This window comes from Tachyglossus aculeatus, chromosome X5 (assembly GCF_015852505.1).
Source record: "Tachyglossus aculeatus isolate mTacAcu1 chromosome X5, mTacAcu1.pri, whole genome shotgun sequence".
NCBI lineage: Eukaryota > Metazoa > Chordata > Mammalia > Monotremata > Tachyglossidae > Tachyglossus > Tachyglossus aculeatus.
The window spans coordinates 8,838,742-8,856,511 of record NC_052097.1 but is presented as its reverse complement, the minus strand read 5'-3'; the positions used below and the strand labels follow the sequence as shown (position 1 = coordinate 8,856,511).

Here is a 17,770-nt window from a genome sequence, read left to right as displayed (position 1 = left end):
TGAACAAATCTGGCAAGAAAAACTGCACTAATGCCCCCAAAGATGCCGGACAAATATAATAAGAAAAACTGCACAAAAGCCCCCCAAAGTCCTGGCCAAATCTGGCAAGAAAAACTACAGGAAAACCCCCAAAGATGCTGGACAAATCTGGTGAGAAAAACTGCAGGAAACCCCCCAAAGATGCTGGACAAATCTGGCGAGAAAAACTGCACAAAAACCCCCCAAAGCCCTGGCTAAATCTGGCAAGGAAAAACTGTACTTAAAGCCCCCAAAGATGCTGGCCAAATCTGGCAAAAAATAAAAAATAAAACTGCACAAATATCCCGGATTGAGCTGTTATCCTGATTGGGTCACTCCAGTTCTTCCCATCTCCCAGCGTCTAACTTCAGAATAATAAGGTGGAAAGCACTAGGGAAATTGAGGTTCCGTGTGGCTTTAAAAAAAATGGTTTTCCAGACTACCTAACTGGCAGATCAACTCACAGTTCTGAGTGATGTGAACTGAAACTCAGAAAAAGTTACTTTGGTCAATGGTCACTTAAACTTTTTCACCTAAAGGACATTTTTTTAAAAGCCTCATGGAAACTAAAGACACTATGTATCTTAAGATGCAAAACTTGGATACAGTTTTAAATAAGCAAAAATTTTGTGGAAATGAGTTAGGTGTCTCTTTTTGTAGACCCGAGTAACTTTTTCTGAGTTTCAGTCCCCATCAGTCAGAATTGCGAGTTTATGTGCTGTCACCAAGCACTTAGTTCACTGCTCTACACCACAGTAAGAGCTCAATAAATTCCACTGATTGATTGATTAAAGCACTCGGTAACAGTATTGTAATGGTAATACAGTATTAATATGTGTGAATGTACTAAGACATTCCAAGGTACTGCTTGGAATTATTTATTGGGAAGAAGGTCATGTTTTAGGCCTATTCCTTTCTTCCCCTGGAAAGTTCCTTTTGTTTTTCATTTTGGTGTTTAAGCCTGAATAATAGCTAAAGATAGTTTCAGAATATATTTCAGTTTTCCTACAAGCCATTCTAAAGTCTACCACCCTAATGTCTTCAAGACCGAGTATTTTTTGTACTGTAGAACAAAAAGTCCATTTTACAGTCAAATTACATTTTTATTTAGGCAAAAGAAAATATTCTCAATTACCTGGATTTGGCATGCTACTCAAGTGTTAGATATAAAGAGATTTATTTGACTATTCAGGACTTTAAAATAATTTTAGTAAAAGCTTTTTATTGTACTTTTATTGCACTCAGGTCAAAATGCTGTATGTGTATATGTATTTTTTTAATGCATCAATGAGGTTTTAATTACTTTTGCATGATAATAGTGGTATTAAGTGCTTAATATGTTCCAACCACTGTTATAAGCACTGAAATAGATATGAGGTAATCACGTTATTCAGAGGTCGAATTTGAAGTTGTTTTCTAATCTTGTAAATGAGGTGAAATCCACAATATCACCTAATTTTAAATCAGTGTTCAATATGTAGAGTTATGTTACTCAGATGAGAATTTACACTCTCAGCTTAAGATCTCACCTGAGTATCTAAAAGACAGCCACCTTAGAATGGTAAGTTTTTTCAATAACTTGTCACTTCAAAGACCACTAGTGACTTTTTTAAATGTGGACTACTATGCCAACCTTTCTACGCTTTGCCAATTTTAGATTAGGATAAAATAGAGCATCTGTTTGGAGATTGATTACTATTTACTAAAATCAGAAAATCACCTATGTATCAGCTTCACCAGACAAGCTAGTGGAAGGGCATGGACTATAGAAATCAAGAATTCATTTGTAGGACTTTTAAAGTTATTTTAGACTAAAATGGTCTATGGTAAATGATGGGATCTGTGGCCATGCACATACACTGTCTTAAAGTACTAGGTAAAATAGGTCACATCAGATGGCTTATATTATGATGTCGAAGTCCCGGTTTCTTTTGAAGCTGTAGCTTTCCAAAATTAGGGTTAAAAGTCACATATTAGTCCTAATCACTGGTGTTTTTTGAGTTCCCGGTCTAAAAGTAGGCCCCGGGGTTTGGGAAGGAAACTAATCGGTACCTGGACTGAAGCATAACAGAGCCGATGCTGGGGATTTGTCTCAATTACCGTATTAGACTTCTATTGTTCAATTTGCTTCAGGGTGACCACGAAATTGTTATTCACCAAAACCCACAATTCCAGGCCTGGGGTGGAGGGGGGCAGTCGAAACTGATAGGTTCTCCCAAAATATAAGGAATAAAACTTTTTCAAACAAGTGGTAAGCAGCAAGGGTCACCACAGAAAATTATGCAGGGGTAATTATCAATAGATTTGAGGATAATTTTGAATTCATTCATTCAATCATATTTATTGCTTACTGTGTGCAGAGCACTGTACTAAGTGCTTGGGAAGTACAAGTCGGCAACATATAGAGATGGTCCCAACCAACATATAGAGACGGTCCCAACCCAACAACAGGCTCACAATCTAGAAGGGGGAGACAGACAACGAAACAAAACATGTAGACAGGTGTCAAAATCGTCAGAACAAGTACAATTAAAGCTATATGCATATCATTAACAAAATAAATAGAATAGTAAATATGTACAATTAAATAGAGTGATAAATCTGTACAAATATCTATGCAAGTGCTGTGGGGAGGGGAAGGAGGTAGGGCGGGGGGATATGGGGAGGAGGAGAGGGAAAAGGGGGCTCAGTCTGGGAAGGCCTCCTGGAGGTGGTGAGCTCTCAGTAGGGCTTTGAAGGGAGGAAGAGAGCTAGCTTGGCGGATGTGCGGAAGGGAGGGCATTCCGGGCCAAGGGAAGGACATGGGCTGGGGGTCGACCGCAGGACAGGTGAGAACGAGGCAAAGTGAGGAGGTTAGTGGCAGAGGAATGGAGGGTGCAAGCTGGGCTGGAGAAGGAGAGAAGGGAGGTGAGGTAGGAGGGGGCGAGGGGATGGACAGCCTTGAAGCTGAGAGTGAGGAGTTTTTGCTTGATTTGTAGGTTGACGGGCAGCCACTGCAGATTTCTGAGGAGGGGAGTAACATGCCCAGAGCGTTTCTGCACAAAGATGATCTGGGCCCCAGAAGTATAGACTGAAGTGGGGAGAGACAGGAGCATGATGCAGTAATCCAGTCGGGATAGGATAGGATGAGATAGGTTAGGATAAGTGTGAGAGCTTGTTGTGAGCAGGGAATGAGTCTATCAGCTCTGTTGTATTCTCCCAAGCGCTTATTACACAGTAAGCACTTAATACCATTGATCGATTGAGTGATTGGCCAGTATGGATTGAGAAACAAGAGTTAAGGGAGGTTAGAGGGAAATGCCTTGCTTTGAAGAAGCATGTCAAGGAGGGTATGATTGCTTTTGTTGGAAATGGAATACTGGGCTGATAGACCATTGTTCTCGTCCAGTAGGTCATTTATGTTCTAATGAACGTGATAGAAAATGCTGGCTCTACCCCGTATGCTGCTTGTGGGCAGATACGGTGACTGCCAGCTCTACCGTATCGTACAGTAGAATTCAGGGCTCTGCATACGGTGCCCAGTAAATACCATTGATTGCTAGTGCCTCTAATTGGGTGTATTTCACTTATGAAATCTCGAGACAAATCAGATCTATTTGTACTGGCTACCAAATGTTTTCCTGTAGCACACTCTCTAACACTTCGATCATTTTACGTTACAGAATCTGCCTTGCAAGATTACTGTTTAGAGGTTTATTTCCCGGACTTTCCCAGATATATTCCTTATCTTTTAATGAGGCAAATTTCAACCTCTCTGGGAGCCCTACCTTGCTCAGAAAGTTTAGACCTTTCTTTGTTTACAGGTGTTAATAGCATTAATGAATTGCAACTAAAGTTTGCTTGATTTAATCCAGAGTTGGTAGTTTTTTTACCCTCCAACTTTTCCTATGGATTTGGATAATTAGACGCTGATGAGATTTCCAAACTGATCTAGAACAGACATTGGCACGTGTGCTAGTGGGTGGCTGTGCCAGGTTATTTAATCTGGCATATTCACCTCTGCTATGGATGCCAGAAATTGCTGCTTTTCCTAGACTCTGAGTTCGCTGCAGCTTCTACCGCTGCTTCCACTCAGTCCTTTACTGCTGTTCCGCTTGGGTGGAGGAGACATGGGGCCCAGGACCAGTGGAAATGTGGGTAGGAGGTGGGCATTAGCCTAAAATTTTTGGAACCACGGGATACGTAACAGCTTAGTGGCAGCAAAAGCTATAATTGTGGAAGAAATAAGTGCCCCGTGTGGTTTGAAATTGGTTTCTTTTTATTATTTTTCCTTGAAGTTTGCCCAGGCAGAATCTACAAACTGACATTAGTATGAGATCTCTGTTTCATTGAAAGTTTTATCCATTTTCAAGTATCATGGAGAAACTCGGTCACTTGTGTATATTTTATAATGTCAGAGTGGTTGGTGATTAGTAATGAAACAGTATTCCTGTGATGTGGAATTGATGAAGTACTTTGAACAAATGTAAAAATTGGTCATTTATAATGAATACGACTAGCAAGAGGAAGTCAGATTAGATCAGTGGTATTTAATGAGTGTTTACTATCTGTAGGGCACTGTACTCAACATTTGGGAGAGGGAAATACCACAAAATTAGTGGACATATTCTCTGCCCATACAAAGCTTACGGTCTAGGATGTAAAATAATACTTTTAATAATTAAGGTTTTACTCTCTATGCCAAACCATTGCTCATATTTTTTAATTTAAATCTCATAGTGGAAATTCCAGTTATCATTATGACTTTACTTCTGGTAAAGGAGAAAAAAATCCCATTATTGTTACCTTAACCTTGTCTTTATCTCTCCTTTCAAGCGTCTGTCCTTCATTGTCTTCCTGTTAGATGTCCCCCACTCTTCGGTTTGTGTTGGTGACAATTGTGTGCAGCAAGTTGTATCTCTTTCTGCTAGAAATTGTCCAGCCCTCTATGTTGTATATGATTCTTAGCTGAAAGAATTAATATCAATTTAAGAATGTTCCCTATAAGTCACTCCAATGCAGTGTGTGCATATAAAAGTCATATAGCAAAAGCTGTCATTTGTAATCTAAATATAGAATGAAACATTAAAGATTTTTCCCTAGCAAAATGCTGAAAGGCTGTGTTGTCATGAAATGTCTTCCATGTTCAATGAAAGAAACCCAGTGATTTGAAGATGAACAAGAAGGGAGAAGAAATAAATCCAGTGTTAAAATTAAGTCCTAATTTTGACAGATCAGTCCTGCATAACCTTGGGTTCACCTTTACTGAACTAGAAAACAGAATATTTTCACAGTACAGTCTGTTGTACAAGAAGATTGGGTACATCCGCGTGTAGAACGTCAAATTTCTTGAAATGCTTTTGATGCATTTTATTACTGGTTCATGACATGAGTGAATAATTGAAATACCTTTTCCCTGAATTCTAATTAAGTGTAGAATGCAGTTAGTAAACATCCTCACACCAGGCTTTAGGGGAATTATTTTTAATACAAAAAAACTTCTGGATATTTCAATCTAGGTTCACCCCTAAAGGGGGACATTAATCTCTCATAGTTCCAACTCATATTTTAAGCACTGTATTCAGTGGTAAAGGCCTCAGTTTTTTTTCTGAACTGTGAAATGGTGCACAAATGCCAGAATCTTAAGCACTTGGAATTGGAACAGTTATCTCTAGTCATACCCAAAAGGGGAAATATTGCAAATCCAAATTAGTACTGTCTTTTTAAAGTCACACAGTTCATAAAAATGGTGGAAAAATTACTCTGTATTAACTGAACTATTCTTTAAAAACTTTAATGCTGTTAGTTCCTAGGGTTGAAGGACTGAAATCTCTTATTCTAATTCTGTTTCCAACTTTTCGTAAGAAATTTCTTAGTTTTTACCTTACAGTCTTGCTCCATGAGAGCAAGGATCATGTCTTCTCACTATTGTACTCTTCCAAGCATTTAGCACAGTGCTCTGGCCACATAAAGTGCTCCATAAATACCATTGATTAATTGATGTACTATATGACTGGGTAATTTCTGGAGGCGAGGCACGTGGTTTGCCACAAAATGTGACGTTTGAAACTAGTAAAATAGGGTTGACTTGCTTTATAACCCTAAGCATGTTGGTGTTGACTGATGTATGCCAGCAACCTGAAATCTGATCTTGTTTGGGCTTCCTATTAGGCTGTATTTCCTCGGGAAACTGTGATTGTTGCCAATTTGTACTTCCCAAGCGTTTAGTACAGTGCTCTGCACATACTAAGCGCTCAATAAATGCGATTGATGATGATGATGATGATTGGACTTCTAAACTAGGCAGTGATATGTTTCCTCTTAACCTTTATTTGCATTTCCAGATTTCCTTCCAACATTCAGTCTCTTCTCCCCATTATAATAGCAATGGCCTCCGGGTTAGCTTTAATTTAGTTTTAATTTTTTTCTTCTTCGCTCTTTTAGGTAAACTTTGAGCCATACCAATATGAAAGATGGAGTCTTCCCAGATGAATTTGTCCATGAAAGTGAAAACCTTTACAATTAAAAGAATACAAAGAAAATAGATGACCAAACAGATAACGCCTGATGAGAATGCAATATCTTTTTCTAACCTGTAAAGACAGAGAGCTGGTACTGAAGAAGGGCAGCCGTCAATGAAACATGCATTTCAAGAATGCTTTTCCGGACACTTCCCGTCTTAATCTACCTATCATTTTTTTATAGAACTGAGATTTTTTTTAAAGGGTTTCAATATGCAGAGCATTTTTTTAAGAGGACATTTCTGTTCCTTTGACGTTCCACAGCTACAGAGTGATCTAGGCTGCCCTTCTACTTGATATGCTGCTCTTAATAGCCACCGGCTTTGTGGGAAGGCTCGACCATGAAAAATTCTTTAACTCCTGAGGAGACTGTTGCTGTGCTGGCTCTGGACAGATTTCAGTGAATTTCAGTCGGCACTGGAATCTTCTTTTCCAGCCTACCATCTCTTTTATTTTTCCTGCCAAATACGCCACATTCACGAACCACTCTGTTTTTGTGCTTCTGGACTGCTTGAAAAAATGGCCTGGGTCAAGTTTCTGCGAAAACCTGGCGGTAACCTCGGCAAAGTTTATCAGCCTGGAAGTATGTTGTCCCTCGCCCCCACCAAAGGCTTATTAAATGAACCTGGACAAAACAGTTGCTTTCTCAACAGTGCCGTACAGGTGAGCTCAGACTTTTTGGTTGCTTCTTTTTAAACAGACACCTTCTCACTTTAAGTCAGTATTACAAGGTAAAAGTGCTATCATTCCAAACTGACCTCTTGAAAAGCAAAATAAATAGGGCTGACAACACTGAGGTTTTCTTAATGTGCACAGCTTCAGACTAATACTTGATTTTGGATTTGCCACAGTTTTACAACTGATTCACCAAAGATACGGTACTGTGTTAATGGGTAGTAAGAAATGGCAGTTATAAGTTAAGTTTTTATGTCTTAAGTAAACAGTTTAGTGCTCAGAATTAAAAGTTGTTCTCTAATGTCAGTTTTCTGGCATGAAAACTTTAAAATGTAGAATTGCGAATGATCAGAATTGCTTTATAAGCAATAAATGTTATGGGTGACAGCATGTTTACTTTAATGTCTTAAAGAGTGGTGTCCTTTTTGATAATACAATAATTACTTGGTTTTATCTAGTGCCTTGCGAGAATTTCAAAGCTCTGCAAATGCCTTGTGACTTATCTTTGCAAATCTGTTAAGATGGTTAAAGGTAATAGTACTTATTTCATAAATAAGGAACCCAAAACAGTCTCTCAAGCCAACACATCTACAAAACAGGCAGACTTTGATTAAGGAACAAGATTTCTGACACCTGGTCTTCTTGGCCTCACTGCTTCTACTATTCCGTGGATGTCTACAAATTTGGATAGAGCACAGGCCTGGGACTTAGAAGGAACCTGGTTCTAATCCGGCTCTGCCATTTCTCTGCTATATGACCCTGGGCAAGCCACTTCACTTCTCTCTGCCTCAGTTATGTCATTTGAACAATGAGAATTAAGACTGTGAGCCCCATGTGGGACAGGGACTGCGTCCAACAAGATTTGCTTATATCTATCCCAGGGCTTGGCACATAGTAAGCACTTGTGAGAAATACTTTAAAATAACAAATACTGTTATTATTATTATTTCATGCAGTCAGATGTCCAAGCACGTGGCTTGAAGATCTGGGTTTATGATCCCAGCCAAGCCTTTATTAGCCTTAGCCCTTGACTGGAAAATAAGCATGGACTGCTTTTTAGCCCAGTTCCTCATAGACGGTAAGGAAGGAATAATTCTGTATTTGCAACCAACTTGTGATGAAAATATTGATGAAACTCTCCATTTCTTTTCTCTGTTGCCCTCCCAATTTTTATCAAGGAATTATGTAAGGTGGCAGGCATTGCATTTAAAAATTGGGGCTTGTTGGGCTGGTTGTTCAGCTCCCTTTCCTGACAGATATTCAGATGAAGATGGGAATTGTCAAGGCACATCCCTGAATGCAAAACTTGCACTATTTAGTTGCTCAAAAACAAATTAAAGGCTAGAAAGGGGAAATTTTCAGAACTAAATTGGGTTAAAATGTTAAAAAGCAGTGAAAATGCAAGAAAAATGAAAAAGATTATGATAGAATTGGGAAACTTTCCGACTTAATAAATGGACACCCGGTTAGAAACCAACCATATTTCTTACTTGACACCTCCTACAGATCAATCAATCAATCGTATTTATTGATTGATTACTTGACACCTCCTACAGATGATGTAGAATAGAAAACCTACCAACACGCTGTAAGATAAAGCACTTGTTTCATGCAGACACCGCAGCAGAGCCTTGAAATGGCAGAACCATCCAGGCCTGCAAACTCTAGCCCTACAGAAGCTTGTCCTCAGATGAATGGAACAATGGTATCGATCAATTAGCGCTTATTAAATGTCATTTAAAAAAAGAAAGAGGGGGGAGAAACTGACCTGCTTTAGCGGCTGTACTTGGGGCAGTGAGCCGCCCAACTGCCACCCCCTTGTCCTGTGCCTCAGGCCCTAGCTGCAGGTTTCCACACCAGGGTTATACTCCTGAACGGCTGATAGATGGAGGAAGAAGGGGAAAGGGAAAGCCTTAATTGTCCCCTACCCTATCTCTCATCTCTACCCTTTTCTTTCTCCCCATTCAGTCGTATTTATTGAGCGCTTACTCTGTGCAAAGCACCGTATTAAGCTCTTGGGAGACTATAATAAAATAGACACATTCCGTGCCCACAGCCTTCTCCTCTTTACCACTCCCTTCCTTCTTTTCACCCTCTCGTCCCCCATCGCTTTCTCCCAGCTCTTCTTTCTTGTTCCTCCTCTTTCCTCTTTTTTCTCCTTTTCTGCCACCCCTGGTTAGTTTGCCTGAAGAGCCCTCCCCTGGTCTGCCGGGAGCTTGGCATCCCCTAGCTATGGGTCAACTGATGAAATCATTCCCAGCAGTTGGCCACCCAATAGCTGGGCTACAGCAGTGGTGTGTACTAGATGGTTCTGCTCAGTTATGCCCAGTGACTCTTTTCCGCCACTCTGGAGGATCCACAAAGGGAAATGGTCGCAGGCATTAGACACTGTTTTCATTCCCATGTGAAACTCTTCCCAACTCAACAGATTAGGAACTTCCTCCAAAGTCCTAGGGATCATCGTTTGGGAGTTTCTGAACCTGGGGGATGAGGCAGACACCCAAGAAATCATGCCTCGGATCATAAACTGCTTTGTCAAAGGAACCGGGGCTAAGGACTGATGAAAACTGTCCTCCAGTGCTAATTCTTGTGGTTATCAAAAAGGATCGCTGAGCTTGTTTGTGGTGTGAACAGCAAATTGCAGAGACTTCAAACTTCTGGAACAGTGTTCTGTCAGCGAGAAAGAGCTTTTTCCCATAATGTTGTCCCCCCACCCCCCCCCATGTCCCTTTTTTTAAAATATGGTGTTAGATGTTTACCTATGCGCCAAGCCCTGTACTAAACACTGGGATAGATACAAGATAATCCAGTTGGACACAGTCTATCTTCCACGTGGGGCTCACAACTTTCATCCCCATTTTACAGATGTAGTCACTGAGACACAGAGAAGTAAAATGACTTTCCCATGGTCACACAGCAGACAAGTAGTGGGGATGGGATTAGAATACAGGTCCTTCTGACATCCAGGGAGTCAGGAGGGAAAGATGGGTGGGATATGGCAACTTTGTGTTCCTTCTGCTTATTAAGGGTAGGAGTTGTGGGTGTCAGGTGGTAAGTAGGAGGAGGTGGGTAGACAACAGAGTAGCAAGAGCAGTACGAGATGAATATATCCTTAAGGAACTGAATGCTAAGGTCACTAAGGCAGACTTTTTAAAGTTTCTAAACTGTGCCCTTCAGTATCTGCAAAATGGTTATTTTAGAGATAAGGTTTGAATTCATGAAATTCACTTTAGCCCAAGTCATGCATTTTTATATCATACTCTAGTTTAGGAGCACATGCTGAGGATACATCTAGGTTATATGACCCCCACTGACTAGATGATAATATGCCAGTTGTAAAGGGATGCAAAAATCTCTATTAGCCAATTGCAATGTATAAATCCATAGCATTTCACTTAATAGGAAGCACCGTGGCATAGTAGATAGAGCACAGGGCTGGGAGTCAGAAGATCATGGGTTCTAATCCCACCTTTGCCACTTGTCTTCAGTGTATGACCTTGGGCAAGTCACTTCACTTCTCTGGGCCTCAGTTACCTCATCTGTAAAACGGGAATTGAGACTGTTAATCTACAGTCCGGCTGTAGATTGTATGCTCCTTTTTAATTTTAAATATGGTCTTTCAGTGCTTACTATGTGCCAGGCACCGTACTAAGCGCTTATCAGATTGAACACAGTCCCTGTCACACATGGGGCTCACAGTCTTATTTCCCATTTTACAGATGAGGTAACTGAGGCACAGAGAAGTGAAGTGACTGGTCCGAGGTCTCACACAGCAGAAAAGTGGTGGAGCCAGGGTTAGAACTCAGATCCTCCGATGCCCAGGCTCTAGCCACTAGGCCACACTCCTTCTCTGTCATCATAGAGGAGCAGGGATCATGTCTACCAACTCTGTTGCATGGCACTTTCCCAAGCGCTTAGTCCAGTGCTCTGCACATAGTAAGTGCTCAGTAAATACCAATGATTGATTACTAGGAATTTTTTGTTCAGCCATTGTTAACCTACTGAATGAAGGATGAAGTCTAACATTTATTAATCAGCTACCCTGTGCACTGCACTGTACTAAAGTGTTTGAGAGGGTACAGTAGATAATTTTGAACTGTGCACCTTTGTTATACGGAATAATAATAATAGTGATATTTGTTAAGCACTCTCTGCCAGGCACTGTACTAAGCACTGGGGTAGGTAAAAGATAATCAGATTGGACATGGCCCCTGTCCCACAAAGAGCTCAGAGTATCAATCCCCATTTTACAGATGAGGGAACTGAGGCGAAGAGAAGTGAAGTGACTTGCCCAGGGTCACCCAGTAGGTACGTGGAGGAGCCTGGATTAGAACCCAGGTTCTTCTGATTCCCAGGCCTGTGTTCTACCAACTAAGCCATGCTGCTTCTCTAAATGGGTACTTTGCTACTGTCAGGGAGATACGGCAGCATTTTCAATAAACTTTCTGTGGGGATAAGTATTTAACTTTATTGCTAACTCATTTCTGAGATCATGTGTACTTTTAAGCAAAACTCCCCAAGATGTCACAGGCTGATCACTGTGGAAAGAAGTCAGATTATGTGCTAGCCTGCCTAGATATTGAAACTTACTTGATAGTGTGATGTGAATTCCCATTGCAATATGTATTTTTTTTTTCCTCAAACAAGTATCAGGGACTCTACGAAATCTATGCCACCGACTTCTGACTGTACGGAACTACTTGTTCTAAGTAGAACATAGAGATAACTAATGTATAATCATAGTTTGCTTTGGGAAAGCTCCCTGCTGCATTGGTGATATTTCAGACTGTTCTTAACTTTGGTTCAGTTTTCCTATCTGTGAAAACAGGGATCAAGATAGGAGTGAACCTCAGCCTCACCTTCTTCTCTCCTTAACGATGCTCCTACATCCTCAAAAGAATAGCGTTTGTACCCTTTCTGGATGTAATGCACTGTTCTAAAAGCTTTGGGAAAGTGTAGTAGAGTCAGTAGATATAATTCCCTGCTCCTACTGGCAATTGTCCCCTTAGAGCCGGGGCCAGAAGTTGCTGTGCTGAAGATTTGGCTTTGGACTTGATACCAACTTCCTCTTGCTCTTTTATTTCCTCAAAATGCTCTAGTCCCAGACAATATGAGTTGACGAGGAGGCCAGTGTTCACAATTCCAGCCCTTAATCCTTCCAAAACATTTCAAACCATTCGTTTCACAATATTTGTAATCACTTCCTTCGTTATGTCTCTGCCAAGTCCTGAGCTTCCAGTACTGTTTCCTGTTCGGATCAGATGCCCTCAGCTGAGAGCTAGCTTTTTTTTTTCCTGACCCAATTTGTTACTTGGCTTGTTGGGGTTGGCGATGCTTTTAAAGAAGTCTTCCAGAGCTGGGAACCAATCCTAAACATTTATACACTTCCTGGAGACGTTTTTCAGTGATGCCATACACCCACTTACATGCTGCTGCACTAAAATGCAAAAGTTCTATTTGTTACTGACCAAGGTTCTTACATATTTTTAAAGTGCCCAAATCCAAGCTTTGTCTTTCAATGAGAAAATTTCACAATTTCCCACTTTTTCTCTTTTAGGTTTTATGGCAGTTGGACATATTCCGCCGGAGTTTAAGAGGTTTGACTGGCCATGTTTGTCAAGGAGAGGCCTGTATATTTTGTGCTTTAAAGGTAACCCCAAATTGTGCGTTCGAGAGCTATATCCTTGACTAAATCAGTAGCGTCTTCATTTTGTTGCTTTTATATCCAGGATCCACGGTGCATTCAATAATAATAATAATAATAATAATGATGGTATTTGTTAAGCGCATACTGTGTGCAAAGCACTGTTCTAAACACTGCAAGGCGATCAGGTTGTCCCACGTGGAGCTCACAATCTTAATCCCCATTTTACAGATCAGGCAACTGAGGCACAGAGAAGTTGTGACTTGCCCAAAGTCACACAGCAGACAATTGGTGGAGCCGGGATTTGAACCCATGGCCTCTGACTTCAAAGTCCGTGCTCTTTCCACTGAGCCACGCTGCCCACGTTTGAGTTGGGTAGTTACTCTCTTAACACTAAACAGGAAGTGATAAGTTAGGAGTTGATAATCATTAAAATAACAGTGTGTGGCTTATCTAAGCATTTTCACAGCTTAGTATTTTTAATTCTTCTTGCAGTATCACAGAGGAGGTTTGATAGCAGTGAGAAAAAATATGAAAAGAGTTCTCTTGGTCTGCGCCAGCTCGCAAATGCTTAAAATTAGTTATCTGAAGTGAACGCTATCAGGTTTCTTGAAAGCGTTCACTTAAGAGCATGTTCTGGGAAATAATTCTAAATCCAGGCTTTTCAAAATCTCTGTTGGGTTAGGAGAGAGGAAAACCCCATATCTATGTGACTGCCAAAGATGGACGAAAGTCTTTTTTCTGAATTTTTTTGCTAATGAAAATAATATTCCAAACACAGAGTGTTTTACCAAGAGTGCAGCATGGCTTAGGAGAAAGAGCACAGGTCTGAGAGTTAGAAGACCAGGGTTCCTATGCCGGCAATACCCCTTGCCTACTGTATGAATTTGGGCTGGTCATGTAACTACTCTCTGCCTCAGTTTCCTCTGTATGTAAAATGGGAATTCAGTACCTGTTCTCCCAGTTTGACTGTGAGCCCCTTGAGGGACAGGGACTGTGCCCAACGTGATTAGCTTGTATCTACCCCAGTGCTTAGTGCAGTGCTCGGCAGATAATAAGCACTTAACATATACCATCTTATTATTACTATTGTGCTGCTGTCCAAAAGAGACGTTATTTAATCAATCAATCAATGGTTTTTATTAAGCGCTTACTATGCGTAGAGCACTGTACTCAGTGTGTGGGAGAATACAGCACAACATTTAAGTTTTACCAAACATTCATTCATTCAGTTGTATTTTATTGAGTGCTTTCTGTTTTCAGAGCACTGTACTAAGTGCTTGGGAAGTACAAGTCGGCAACATATAGAGACGGTCCCTACCCAACAACGGGCTCACCATCTAGAAATGTGCCCATCACCGGATCTCTATTTGGATGGTTTTTGTTCCCAGCTACCCAGGAGCACAGTCAGGTTATTACAGTTCCTGGATTTTTAATGAACCTTAATTACAATGGTTCTAGACTTCCATATCTGAAGCTCTAAGAACAACTTGAATTGGGATTCCTACATGTTTGTGCAAGGCCCCATTCACTGGCCCTCCTCTGCCAAATAAGCTGTCCCTGTCACTAAGCCACAGCATTTACTCAAGTTCTCGATTTTTCACTCTGTCACAGCACTTCCTGCCATATTTAATTATTTCATTGCATTAGAAGTGTAAAGGACTGTCCTGTTCATCAAAACACAAGACTGGATATAGTGTGGAATGCCATCCGACTTAGGAGTTGCCCAGATTTAAATAACTGCCTTTTAACAAGAGGCAAATCAATCCCATGTAAGGGCAGAGGAAGTACGTCCCATTTTGGCATTCCCTCTTAAACTGCCTTTTTATTTTTCTTACCTTCTTAACCTCAGGATTTCCTGAATTGTGATGCTTTGGGGATCCTTAGTCCTTGAACTTGGCTAACTGATCATGGAGTGCTTTTAAGGAAAAAGCTATTGCCCTTAACAAAACAGCCATTCCTTGACTCAACTATCATTAGCTGGCTGTTGGATATTTGGAAGGAGAGGTTTATGTGGGTAAAGTGAACGTTTTTTAAAAATTCAATTCACAGAGCTTCCCCCAAATTAGCTACTTCTTGCTTTGAACATCTATTTTCCTTTTCAATTGCATAATATTTTCCCCTGAGAATTCCAGATTCAGTTCTTTGTGTTAGGTCATGATGGCTATCAAATTCAGAATCCTAATAGTGCTCACTTTTTTTTCCACATTTTGAGATTAAAACTGCTGTGCTAATGGACTCTCAGGCGTAGCATGGAATTCTTATTCTGCAGCTCAGTGTTTGGGCAAATGCCCCAGTTAATTTATTTGCTGGAGTTTTTCCATTTGTCAATGTGCCCCAGTGATTTAAGGCAAGTAGTAGGGGTTAGTACTGCAGTTTTTGGTAACCTTGCCTTAGAGCATACAAATTAATACCATTCGGATGCATAAAACAGGGAGGACAGATGATCTGCAATCATTCTGGTAGTGTATCCCTAGAGTTATCTTGGTCAAAATACGGAAGTGTTTTTACCATTGCCTCCTTCCGTGCAGTAAACTTGAGTCTCCGCCCTCGACTATCTCTCACGCCGCTGCTGCCCATCATGGGTTAATTTTGACTCATAGCGGATGGCCTTCCACTCGCAAGCCACTGGCCAAGCTAGAAATGGAATGGGTATGCCTCTGCTTGACTCTCCCTCCCATAGCCGAGACTGGTAAAGTTCTGGAAACTCTCCAGGTGTGACCCTGAGAGGGGATTATAGGTAAGGGAGCGAAATTACATCTGTCAGAAGGTAATATGATGAACATCTTATGCTTTTTATGGAATATTCCCATCACAAAAAAAAATATTCTTATGATCTTTGATACCCGAAGCAGCTCAGTCCTGAATTTGAGGTCATTTTTAAATGAATTTATTTTTGTATTTGCATATAAGAAAGAGCAGCAGTGTGTAAAATAGCTGATACAGTTGTTTCGTTCTTGTAGTTGACGACTCTAAAAAGGTGGTGGTGGTAGTGGTGGTCGTGATAACAGTTTTTGAGTGCCCATTTAGGGTGGTGCACTGTACTGGGTGGACACTTGGGAAGGTTGCAAGAGACCCTGAAGGTCTGAGTCCTTGGGAAGAGAGTCTGAGGTATTAAAATTAATCTAGATCGGTCGCATGATTTTAGTTTTTCTGGAGGCCCTGGGCATTCAGGCCTCTAGTCATTTGCAGGCCTAAATGAAAACTCCAGGGGAGTGAAAAATCAAGGGTAAGGAGCAAGTATTTTTATGCCACTAGCCAGATAGGCAATAAACCAAGTCAAACAGAGATAAGCCAGAGAAACACATAGCAATGGTAGGGAAGAAAGGAGTGGTATATATGATGAACTAAACCAGACTTTGATGATAATAATAATAATGGTAATTGTGGTATTGAATTGTATTTATTGAGCACTTACCATGTGCTGAGCACTGTACGAAGCACTTGGGAGAATACAGTACAATAATTAACAGACACATTTAAGAGCTTACTGTGGGCCGAGCTCTACACTAAGTACTGGGGTGGGTACAAGATAGATCAGGCACAGTCCCTGTTAGTAATAGCATCTATTAAGTGCTTACTGTACTATTTGCTGGGAGAAAATATCCAAGTAGGAATTAGAATTAGTCCCCTGTCCCTCAGGTTCGCACTCTAAGAGTATAAGAGGGGAGAAGAAGGGACTGGAGACAGACACATCAGGAATGATGAAACAGTAAAACCAGAGACAGATGCAGAGTGTGAAAACCAAATCAGCAGGTTGTTTTAGGTAGAGGAACAGAATTTCAGCCTGCTCAGGGTTCACCTGCAATCAATCAATCAATCAGTCATATTTATTGAGCACTTACTGTGTACAGAGCACTGTACTAGTCTTCCTTGGGGTTTTGTGGAGCCTTCCACCGGGGGAGGGGGAGTGTTCAGTTTTTAAGGGGGAGGGAAGACATTTTACATCCTCATTTTTCATATGAGGAAACTGAGGTATGGAGAAGTTAAAGCGGCTTGCCCGAGGTCACCCAGCAGGCAAATGTCAGCATGGCTCAGTGGAAAGAGCCCGGGCTTTGGAGTCAGAGGTCATGGGTTTGAGTCCCGGCTCCGCCACCTGTCTGCTGTGTGACCTTGGGCAAGTCACTTCCCTTCTCTGAGCCTCAGTGACCTCATCTGGAAAATGGGGATGAGGACTGTGAGCCCCCCGAGGGACAACCTGATCACCTTGTATCCCTCCCAGTGCTTAGAACAGTGCTTTGCACATAGTAAGCGCTTAACAAATGCCAACATTATTATTATTATTATTAAATGACAAAGTCATGATTAGAACCGAAGTCCTCAAACTTCCAGGCCCGTGCCCTTTCCACTAGACCATACTGCTTCCTGCTAATTTTGTAACTGTCTTTAATAATAATAATAATTTTAGACTGTGAGCCCACTGTTGGGTAGGGATTGTCTCTATATGTTGCCAACTTGTACTTCCCAAGCGCTTAGTACAGTGCTCTGCACACAGTAAGCGCTCAATAAATACGATTGATGATAATGGTATTTGTTAAGTGCCTACTATGTGCCAGGCACTGTGCTAAGCGCTGGATCAAGTCTTTTAGTGTTGACCTTTGTTAGGGTGGTTAATTTACTACTTTACAGCTGAAAAAGAAAGTCCATGGATGTTTTTAATACTGTAATCATAATTAAGGTGTGGGGCGGGAAGGGAGCCTTTTTGAATGCCATTAATGAACCAGTGAATATCATACGGTTTACACAAACTGTATGTATTCTTTTTGTATGTTGGTTCCCAGACAATATTTGCACAATTTCAACACAGTCGAGAAAAAGCACTTCCATCCGATAACATAAGGCACGCTCTTGCTGAAAGCTTCAAGGATGAACAACGATTTCAGCTTGGCCTTATGGATGATGCCGCGGAGTGCTTTGTGAGTATATGAATTGG

At 41.0% G+C, this 17,770-nt stretch overlaps 1 protein-coding gene and 1 non-coding gene across 2 annotated transcripts in view; one reads left to right on the top strand and one right to left on the bottom strand.

Annotated features, from left to right (window-relative positions):
* The first annotated feature begins 6,457 nt into the window (after positions 1 to 6,457).
* USP53 (ubiquitin specific peptidase 53) overlaps positions 6,458 to 17,770 on the top strand; it is a 43,725-nt gene continuing 32,412 nt past the window's right edge. The window contains exons 1-3 of the mRNA XM_038769167.1: positions 6,458 to 7,181; positions 12,751 to 12,843; positions 17,619 to 17,753. Of these exons, the coding sequence (XP_038625095.1) occupies positions 7,038 to 7,181; positions 12,751 to 12,843; positions 17,619 to 17,753 (372 nt within the window). The 5' untranslated portion in view covers positions 6,458 to 7,037. The remainder of the gene's footprint in view (positions 7,182 to 12,750; positions 12,844 to 17,618; positions 17,754 to 17,770) is intronic.
* LOC119947780 lies at positions 15,433 to 15,570 on the bottom strand. Its single transcript, XR_005456576.1, has one exon. It is a non-coding gene; the product is annotated as a small nucleolar RNA SNORA7 (small nucleolar RNA).